Source organism: Chelmon rostratus, chromosome 18 (assembly GCF_017976325.1).
Source record: "Chelmon rostratus isolate fCheRos1 chromosome 18, fCheRos1.pri, whole genome shotgun sequence".
NCBI lineage: Eukaryota > Metazoa > Chordata > Actinopteri > Chaetodontiformes > Chaetodontidae > Chelmon > Chelmon rostratus.
In genome coordinates, this window is record NC_055675.1 from 21,948,417 (window position 1) to 21,959,330 (window position 10,914).

The 10,914-nt window shown below is 41.4% G+C and overlaps 1 protein-coding gene across 1 annotated transcript; it reads right to left on the bottom strand.

Moving 5' to 3' along the window:
- Positions 1 to 8,374: 8,374 nt before the first annotated feature.
- Positions 8,375 to 10,824, bottom strand: batf3 (basic leucine zipper transcription factor, ATF-like 3). Its single transcript, XM_041958946.1, has 4 exons — positions 10,604 to 10,824; positions 9,942 to 10,046; positions 9,065 to 9,109; positions 8,375 to 8,913 (listed from the first exon to the last, which is right to left on the bottom strand). The coding sequence occupies exons 1-4, from the start codon at positions 10,676 to 10,678 to the stop codon at positions 8,764 to 8,766; spliced, it is 375 nt and encodes a 124-aa protein (XP_041814880.1). The 5' UTR covers positions 10,679 to 10,824; the 3' UTR covers positions 8,375 to 8,763.
- Between the last annotated feature and the right edge of the window lie 90 nt (positions 10,825 to 10,914).

Here is a 10,914-nt window from a genome sequence, read left to right on the forward strand (position 1 = left end):
TCTGAATTCCACTGCAAAGGGTGGAAAGTCTTTGAAGTGGTTTTGCCACTAGTCAAAAACTGCTTCTGTTTAGAAACGTGAAACTAACAGGTAGTAAAACGTGTCACTTCCTGTGTGAGAACTTTTAAACAGACTCTACTGACAGAGAAATGTGAATAGCAGCACATGAGCGGCGAGGACAACCACAGGCGAGGTTTGAGTCTCGACACCAACCGAAACCAAATCGGATGACAAAAAACCCACAAATTAAATATTTCAGATAGAAGTCACACTGGATGCGAGATGGGTGTGGGCCACCATCGTAGGACAATGCACAAAGCTCCAGACAGTTGAACAACAGACTTCTCTCTGATTTCCAGCAAATTACCTGCCGACATAACAAGCTAATTGCAGTGAACCCCACCCTCCCGGCTCGCCATCGCGCCACATGAAACAAACGCTGAGGATAACGTGATCCAGGTTTGCCGGTTTCTCCTGGAAAGCTGACATCTCATGGCTTGACCCCACCCATCTGGTACCCTAAGGTGACGAAAGCAAACACTAAAAGGCGTCACAGCCGTTCTATATAGTTTGCGTATTGATGTTGTCTAACTGTTGTTGAGTTTCCATGGTAATTCTGATAGATCTGTTGCCGGGTTTGGGAAGATAACCGACCCTGGAGAGCACATCATGTTTACGTTCTCCGTCTTCTGAAGTCATTTTGTTTAATATTGAAATCCAAAATCTCTTTTTGGTAAATTAAAACATGGATAAAAGGACAGGAGAGCTTGAACGAGTTCAGTGGAAATAAGAGCAGATTTCATAAGACTGCACCTCAACCAGGCTGTTCAGCACTGTGAGAAAGTGGGTTGTATTCTGTTCGCTTGAGGGAAATGTTTCAACCTGCTTCAGTATTGTTTGATACACAGCTGGTATGTTAATTACATCTTATAACATATCCAGGAACCACATCCCTCCTCTGCTCTCCTCTGTTTTTTTTTTTTTTCTTCTACCTGCTCTGTCCAGAAGACTGTTGCCTTCACACAGGTGACATTAGTCGCAGGGCTTTCTCATCCATTTAAACATAATTGTGGTTTTCGCTTTAACAACAAAGAAAACATTTCGGGTTTTAGTTCTGTCTTTAGAAAACATATTTTCAAGGCCTTGTCATAGATATTGTTTGTTATAGTGCTACATTTTCACTTGTCAAAGCAGGAAAAACACAGGAAAAAGTGACTAATAACATTAGTGAGAGCAAAGATGTAACCAATAACATGAATTATAACACATGCATAACTACTACAATTAATATTAACACACGTTTATCGAGCGGCTTTGATAATAGTAACGTAATTCTCCACTTACTGCCCCGGTAGGCTGTGTGTTAGTGGGCCAGCATGCACAAAGCTGGGGCTCTGGAAATAGTACAGCTAAATGGAATGCAGCCATTGGTGTTTTCTTCCATTACAATATTTTTACTGTTATTAGCTGCATCTGTGTTTAGCAATTCAAAATGTTTAACTGAACAGAAATGTAGAAAATACAGACAGATGTGCGTTTCCTTTTGTGTTGTAAATGGATGATTTGAATCGGCTCGGCTCACCTTTCTCTGCACCGTAGAAGGAGAGCGTGAAAAAGTATTTATATTTCATGTGGTTATGGCGTGTTTTCAGAGGTGAGCCAAGGTTCAGCTGTCAGGCTTTAATTAAATGGGACTGCAGGGAGCAGAAACATCGGTGGCACGAACAGGACCCGACACGAAGGTGTTTGTAGCGTAAACGAGATCTGCTTTTTGGTTTTTGATTAGAGGAAAATCTGCGGAAACGCCGCTCCGTCTGTCTCTTTCTGGTGTCGTGTATCAGGAATGAAGTTTTTCATCAATGCGTTGCTTCAGGGTCTCAACAGCCTGCAGAACCCAAGCTGTCATCATTGCCAGTAATGTTATTATATTACTTTTTAATTCATATTATAACTATTACTAGTGGTAGAATTATTACACAATTACACACACAAAAACACGCAAATATAAAATATCTGTTTGTAGTTCTCACACTAAAACAACTAAAAATCTCCAAATTCAAGTCATTTGGATATTCTGTCTAAATTGCCACCTTTTACTACTGTTGCACTGCATATTTATATGATAACGTAGTTGTAATTCTTAATAATGTGACTGTATTCTGGGTTTAATCAAATGTACTCATCTCATTTCATACATGCAGTAGTCCCTTATAAAACTGGTTTGAATCCACTGTTTCTCTTTGCTGACGAGTACAGCTGGTTCTCACTTGAACAGGAAGCAGAAGTGGGAAGTTAAAGTTTCAACACACTCTGAGACTCGCTGAAATCAGAGTACAGTACAGCTTATTCTCCGGTCAGCTCGGGGTCGCAACTGAGGTCATCGCGAGTTGAGCTGCTCTCGGATCAGACCTCGCTCCAGGAAGTGATCAAAGTTTTTGCCGCTAACTTTGATCACATTGATCGTACCGGGATGTTTCTAGATCGCTTTGTCTTAGCTGTGGAGTGAAAACTGAAATCTTGTAGCCTGTGCTCCAGAGCAATGGCTGCTTGTCCCACATTGGATATTGGTCAATATGGAGCCAAAGAGCACACACACACACCCACACACACACACACAGAGGGGAGGAGGGTGAAAAGGAAAGGGAAGATGCTTTGTCATTCTCTCGATTTAGGGAGAAACTGATGCAACTCAGTCACAAGCGGACGCAAGGTGACTGATGCAACGGCTGTGTCATCATGTTTGAACAGCGACATCCTGCTGAAGTCAAAGGTCACAGCTAAACACACAAGCACAGAGATTTGGAAATCAAACATGTGAGTGAAACAGCTCTCTGTGATAGTTTACATACATATTTTATTTAGCTATGGGGACCAAAACTTTCCTGTCAGGCAATAAAATCATGGAGAAGTGCTGAGAAGAAACATGAGAAGGAAAGGAAGATGTATTTAATCAAGCAAAGGCAACGACAGTCTGCAAACTGTTGGACAAAAGATAAGTGTAAGCAAGGAGCAAAATAGGAACAACCAAAAAGGTCAAGGAAGCAAACCTGTTGTGTATTAACAATTAACTTAAGTGAGGTTTTCAGAGAGTGTGTTCATCAGAGGGAAAAGGTTCTGTGTGGACTTGTATTTGTACTTCTAAAACTTTGTCCCCATCCACAGTATGATGCAACATTGCTTGTCTTGTATTGCTCCTTCACTTTAAAAGCATGTCTCCGGCAAAGCACTGGCAAACCTTTATTGTGAAGGAACAACAGGAAATACAGCCTGAGGATGACGATTGACGAAGTATTTTTGAATGCACATGCCTGTTTTTGTTGTATGTGGTCTACTTCTGGAGGGACAGTTTCTTCTGGGGTCTTAAAGAGAATGGAAGCTGTATATTACATCTGTTTGGTGCCACTCTGTTGTCTAGTTGTTCCAACAGTATTTAGCTCTGAAACCTGCTGACAAACAAAAATTTCTGACCTTGATAAATGACTGAAAGTTTAGCAAGAAGGGCAGTTTCGGTATACAACAGATGCTTTGATACGAAGCGAGCAGCATGTTTCAACATCGAAATATTTCTGATAAATGTGTGGGCCGACAGCACCGTTGACCTTTTCGAGGAATTCAGTTGTATGTCCAAGGAGGGTGATTTCCCATATGTGTTTGAGAAGGAGGGAAACAATAAACTCAAATGAGCTGCTTTAAGAGGAAGAAAAGTAGATCAAATACGGTGGCGGGAAACGTGACGTCCAGGCTTCTGGATTTCTCAATCAGTGACGTTTGTTATAATGGAATAAAAATGGAATGACATGAATGAATTAAGATTAGAAAATGCGAAAGTTTCATGTCAGAACGTACAATAAATATGTGGTTTATTCTCTCACACCTTAACATGTGAATCAGTCTGAACATTTGCTGACTGTGCAATCCTTTTCAGTTTGTCATTAAATCTGCTAAAATCACTTAGATTTGAACTAAACGCAGAGTTTAGTTTTGACTCACGGGTGAAACAAGAGCTCCATGAAAAGCTGTCGCTCTCTTTGCCTCGTCAGCACATCTAGCTGTTTATTCATTAAGAAGGTGTGACAGGTTGAAAACACGACTTTGCTGCAAAACAGAACTTGTTGTTCATGTGTTAGATCACATGAAGATGGTTTCATGAGAGGAGCAATATGCAGATTATTAGAGGGTGATATTACCAGGGGATCTTAAATTAATGTGATATAAGATCAGCAGCAAACGATGGCCAGAGGATTGGAAGAGGAACTAAGAGGTAAAGGCATAACATACCAAATTAAAGAGCACATCTGCTTCTTTTTCTTTTCCATTAACAATGGAGTAACCTCCATGAGTGTCACAATGGCTGCAAAATTAGAAGATCTTAAGGAAGATATTCCTCCATCAACCAGGGCTGAGCATCACAGCGTCCTCCATGCACCATCTCCTCCTGCTGTCCGCAACAATGAATGCGTTCAAACTACCACAAGTCGCGCTTTGTGCAGGCATGAGTTTCTGTGGCTGTCTGACAGTGTGGAGGAATCTACAGCAAGCATACCGGAGGGCTGCTAATGCAGAAGAAAGGAAAAGCCGAGCGTGACGGGTTCTCTCATGAAAATTTGACTGTGGTTGTTCTCTCCGTTGTGTGTGTGTGTGTGTGTGTGTGTGTGTTTTCATACTTGTGTTTCGGACAGAGGTGGAAGAGGAAGTGGCCGAGTTGAAAAGAAGCAATCATCAGCAAGCTACTGTACGTTCAGTCGGTGCAGCCGCAGACCGTGAAGCGCCGGGTCTGCGTCGCTTCATCGTGCAGGCTACAGTAACGAGGTCAAGCCCAGAGTTATTGTGGAGACAAATTGTCTATATATTGTATTAATCTTGCACAAACCTGCAAAAAAATTTAATTCCACCTAATCTTTTAGATCTGATATTAGTTCATATTCATATTAGTTCATCTCGATATTTGGCATGAAGACGACCTGCTCAGATCCATCAAAAGCACAATAAGGACTTTCTTGGCAACGTTTCGTATAAATGCCTGAGGATTTGAATTTTAGTTGCACATGGAGATAATCTTTGATATTTGGTTATGGTAACATAATTTTTAGTCATTTTGTGAACCCCATCACAAAGCCTTCCACGCCCCATTGAAACTCACCAAGCCATTAACTTTGAATGAAACAGCCCTTTATGAAAAGCTGGGTCCAGTGATGACATACCTTGGCACGGCTCTGTTTACTCTTCCAGGGAAATTACACAATACTTCACTCCGCAATTCAGTAGAAATGCGCGTGTGTGCATGAAGGGTGGGAGGTGTGTATATGCTGGTTTATAGTCTTGCCTGTAATTGTCTGTTCATTGGAGGGTTTCAATAACAACAACGGCCATTAAGTCCATCCGCTTTTTTTTTTTTAGAGCATTCTCTTTTATCCTGAGTGGCCCAACAACCAACCACTGCTTGTTATATCAGTGTGTTGACACAGAGGCTCCACCTCAGCAAATAGAGGTTCGTCTGGGTTTAACCTGGCCAATTAAATCAATGCAAGCCAATCCTGTCCACTGTGAACTACCACAGACGTTCCACAAACAAGACAGCACACTCGAGTCATTTCCTGTGTATGTGTCACATGGGTGTCACCCCTTTAAGAGACGAGCAGCACTCCGGCGCTTCTGACACTTAAACTTTTCTGGAGACCTGGAGCCAGCATTAAGCTGGCAGATGAGAATGAGCAGCAAAATAAGGCGCAAACATTAAATTTGTACCACATCCAGTGCTGAACTGGACACCTGAAATGACAAAATGTGATCGCCCTCTGCCTTGAACATGACCTGAAGAATTGGCCTTGGATAGCAGTAACAAACGCTAAAGCTAAAAATGTAGCCTAGCATTAGCGAAAAGTTCAGGGACCACCCATGCACCCATATGAATAATGTGTGAGTGCACATTCCAGCTACCACTGAGCAAAGTTTCAATTCCCTGATTAAAAACATGGTTGTACAAACTGATTCCTGCATGTTTAAACGTGACTACTTTTAGGCCAAGATAATAATCAATAACTGTATCAGCGTTTCTCCTCCAGAATATGTTTTCTGGCGGTGTAGTGCAGCAGGCTTTGAGACATTGGTTTCAGTGATGGAGGGTGGTGTAGGATGACTCTGGACCATGTTCTCACCTCCTGAAGCAACTCACCCACAGCACAGAGCTCTGTCTGAACACAGCCCCTGAAACATCTGGCTGCACTCGCCGTAAATGATGTCATGTCCTCACTGTATGAGTTTTGATATCATATTTTAATATCCTGCAGGAGAAATTACCAAGAACTGAATCAGGATTTCACCCGAAGTGTGTGTGTGTGTGTGTGTGCAGCAGTAGTAGAGTGCATGTGTTTATGTACACCTTCTATTGTGTTCCTCAGAACTGCTTAAAGTGATGGGTCACTTCCTGGACCAGCGGTAGTTGCTGGGTTGCCAGGTGACCAGTGTTGTCATGACGGTGGTGTTGTATTTTTAAACTGGTCTGAGCTCAGCTTCACAGTGTCTGCACCATCCGTTTCCTGCACGTGTCCGGGGTGCTGGATGGTGCTTCGAGTTCAGCTTGACACCTTGACTTCATTGAGCAATAGTTGTACATTTTTATGTTCATATTGATGCCTGAGCAGTTCGTCGTCCAGCTGTGGTTGTTTTAAATTTCCCATGCAAATAAACTTTGACTTGTCTTGACTTGAAATAAGCGAACAAGTCATGAAACGCAGTTGAAAACGTTTTGTCCAGGAAGATCAAGTGCAAGCAGAAATGTTTAGTCTTTAAATTCAGCAGTTGGTTCTGGCTTTCTGTTTTAGCCTGCACCAGTCACTTCATTTAATAATGTGATATATACAAAATGGCCAAAAGTCTTTGGACAGCTGAACATTTTCACTAATTAACCTAATTAAAATCTGCAGAGCAGTCAGGACTGTTAATTCTCACCAACCCAGCTCTATCAGTAATTAAATTGTTTTTTAATCAACATTTTCTTTGTATTCGGTTTTTGCTTCTGGTTTGCTGTCAGCCCAAAAGATTTATTTAAACTTGTTGCACTAATTTAAGCATAAACTGATCCATTAAACTGCAAAAAAACTGAGCTGTTGTGTGACTGAGCTATTTTAACTTTGTATGCATCATATCAAACAGCTGTTAGGTGTTATTTTTATTTTTTATTAATTGCTGTCATTTATTCATGACCTATTTGATGTTAAAAGACTTTTTTTTTCCATGCAGCAGCCTGTTGTGTCTCCATCCAAACACCAGCTGGTCAGTCTACACTGCAGCATTGAACACATCGCTCTTCCCAGCATCCCTTCTTTAAAATTTCTTCCAAGAATTCAGAAAAAAGCTTTGGATGAATTACCATCAGTCCAATTTCCCAGAAGTCTGCAGCGGTGAAACACTTCAGTTCGCCACAGTGGGTCTGCGTCAACATCCTGTTCATCAAGATTAACTTTTCATTCACCTCAGCGTGGAAGAGGAAGGAGAAATGAAGAAGAAACCCCCGAGCACATTAAGTGTGAAGTGATTGTGGTGAAATCAGGGAACCATTACTTTTAGCGAGTGTCCTCCAGCGTAACCAAACCACAGGTTTCTGCTCTGATGCAGGTGTGACAGAGTTTAATGATCCATGCTGACATGTCTGCGGCTTCAAATGATCAGAGATGTTGGTGAACATGTCCAAATTTCACAGGAAACTCATGACACACTTAAGGGTTTTTGCAGTTTCACACATCAGTTGCCACAATGCTGACCAAGCATCAGAAGAAAGATCCTGTTTGTGCTAGTTTCTCTAACATGTTCAGAATAAACTATGAGATCCTGTTGATTACACATGAGGCTGCATGATCTCGCCCTCGGTTACATTCCTGATCTCCTCATCCTGTATTCCACCTCTGGACCACTCCGATCCTCTAATCTCGGCCTTTCATCCATCCCCCGCTCCAACTGCTGAACAAAAGGCTGTTTTAGCCCCAACCCTCTGGAATCATCTTCCCCATCTATCACATTTGCTGAATCTTTGGACTCTTTCAAGCGGCCTGTAAAAACACATTTTTATTCAGGAGCTTTTTCATAGATCTCCACTCTGGCCCTTGTGTTTTGTTGTTTGTCTCTCATTTTGCTGTGTTTCATATTGTATTTATTCCTTATTCGTTAATTCATTTTTATCTTTTGTGTGTGTGTGTGTGTGTGTGGTTGTGAACCTCTTTACAACTGTGTGTTTTCAAAATTGCTTTTTTACGTACTTTCATATACTAATGTTTGTTCGTAAAATATCTCAATAATATAAACAAGCACATAATTAATACTAAAAATGAGTATAAAGGGATTGAATGATTGCATTATTTTAATTGGGTTTAATTGACCACACTGAAAGATTAACACGTCACACATATTGCATGATTTTCTTTTTGTCTTTTGGAAAATACTGCACACGTTTGGTTTTTTATCACACTGGAGTCATGCAAAAACTTAGAACAAATTGAAGAATAGAAGAATTAATTTTTCAAAGCAAGAATTCCAGAATGGAAGAGGAGTCAAAACATCTGTTTATTAGTGTATTTACATTATGGAAACGAGCTGCTGTTCAAGGGATTAACCAGCAGAGGGAACTCTTCACTGTGATTAGAGGAGTTCAGCGCGCCGGTTGAGTTTGTGTCTGTGATCATGGTCGACACCGCCCTCCAGGGGTTGACTGGTGTATTACACTGCAGGTATCTCCACTGCACACTGTGGTCAGGAACATTATTCCCTGCCTCAGACTGAGCGCGCTGTTCTGCTGTCAGGCTGCAGAGTGGACGAGGCGGAGGAGGCAGCGGCAAAGCAGCAGTGCATGATGGGACAGAAGGGCTCATGGGCCCTGAGAGCCTCCGTCAGCTGACGCAGCTCCTCGGACAGGGAATCCACCTGAAGACAAACCAACAAGCAGAGATTTTAAGGAGGTCAGGATTGTTCACAGATGAAATAAATGTTTGCTTGTGCATATTTACTTTATAAATAAGGTCCACACTTGTGCAGTAGTAATATTAGGAGTAATATTGTATTGAAGGTACTTTACCTCTCTTTTCAGCTTTCTGTTCCTCTGCTCCAATAGCTCACAGGCCTGGAAGAAGGAGAGGAGGAGGGAGGACAAGGAAGGAGCGAAGAAGAGGAGGGAGGAAAAGGAAGGAGCAAAGAGGAGGAGGGAGGAAAAGGAGGGCAGGAAGAGGCAGAACTGATGAATGAATGAATGAAGGAGGAGTTTTACATTTAGTGCAGCTGTACTCGTCATGCTGGCATAGTGCATTTGGAGTACACTTTTACCGTAAACTGATTTTAATTTTTATCCTCAAACAGCCCTTTGAAGCAGTAAAAAAAACCTGGAAAAAAATGTCCTGACTTTTAAGCAGTTGTGGAAGAAGTACTTATATTTTTTACTCAAGTTAAAGTACACTGGAAAAATACTGCAAGATGTAAACATTTAACATTAAGAAAATGTACAAATGTATTCGCAAAATGTAGTTAAAGTATTTAATTTTACTTGTACTTGTTGGGCAGAATGATCCCTTTCGGAGTATTATATTATCATAAACTGTATTATATAATTGGAATATTATAACTGAGCCTTTAACACACAAACATCATTTTAATGCTACAGCAGGTGAAGGTGGAGCACATTTTAAATACTTCATATACTTTAAGATGATTTCATCTACAGCACAGTGTCATACTGTGCTTTATAAAGTGATCGCATGTTTTGTTTGTAAAATCTAAATGTGTAAAGTAACTAAATGTAGTGGAGTAAAAGTATAAAGTAGCATAAAATCAAAGTAATCAAGTAAAGGAGAAATCAGAATTGTACTTCAGTGCGATACCTGAGTAAATGTATCCAGTTACTTTCCGACACTGCTCTTAAGTTTGACAGTTGGTCCTCACACACACACACACACACACACCTCATGAAGAACATCAGCTCTCTGTGTTTGTCTTTTCCGGCTCTTCTGGGCTGCAACTCTGTTCTTCTCCCTCCTCATCAGCTTCCTGCCTCCATTGTCTGAACCCTGAGACAGACAGGCAGACAGACAGACAGGCAGGCAGACAGACAGACAGGCAAACACAAACATTAAAAAACAAACATTTGTTTTTACTGTTAACAAGTGTTCACATCAGACATCGGGAGAGTCTCTGGAGCTGACTTTATGGGGACATCATCATCTGACAGCTTTACGGGGACCCCCACACCCTGAACAGACACAACACAGTACAGTACATATGATTAACTGTTAAATTCTCTATCTTCCGCTCATTTAATTGGAACGCCTCATTTTTGTAGTTGTGCTTTATTCCGATATATTTCTGAATGTTTTGGAAGCTTCATCGCAGATTTCCAGCTCTCAGCAGAAAATCTGAGCTCAGCATCCTCCCCTTTCTCACACATAACACAAGCTTGACACTGAGCACAAGTTTAACTAGAGATTAAACTAGATACTGGTCTGAACCTGGTGTGACCTTGACCTTTGACCTCCCTATGGGATAGGGAGCAGGATGCATCAGATAAAAGCGAAGTTCCCTATCGTGATGATAAAGACATAAAAACAGCGGGCTCGACTGATCTTACCTCACTTCCTTCACAGACGTGCTCATTCTTGCTCTTCTTCTGATGAGTTTGGCAGGAAGAGTCACAGTCTGACATCACAGATTTTTATTAAAATGAGAAAAACAGGAGAGTATCCTGCACACTGGCTCTGTCAGGAAACAGAAGTGTAATTAATGGACTGGGCATCGGGTCCAGGGACACGACAACCAGGCAGAAAACCGGCTGCAGTTTCACTTCAGCTTTCTCTTCATTTTTCAATTTCGCTGCCGTTTTAGAAGAAGCAGCGAGGGCAGTTCACGTAAGTCATATGAGTCAAGGGCCATAGCTGAGCA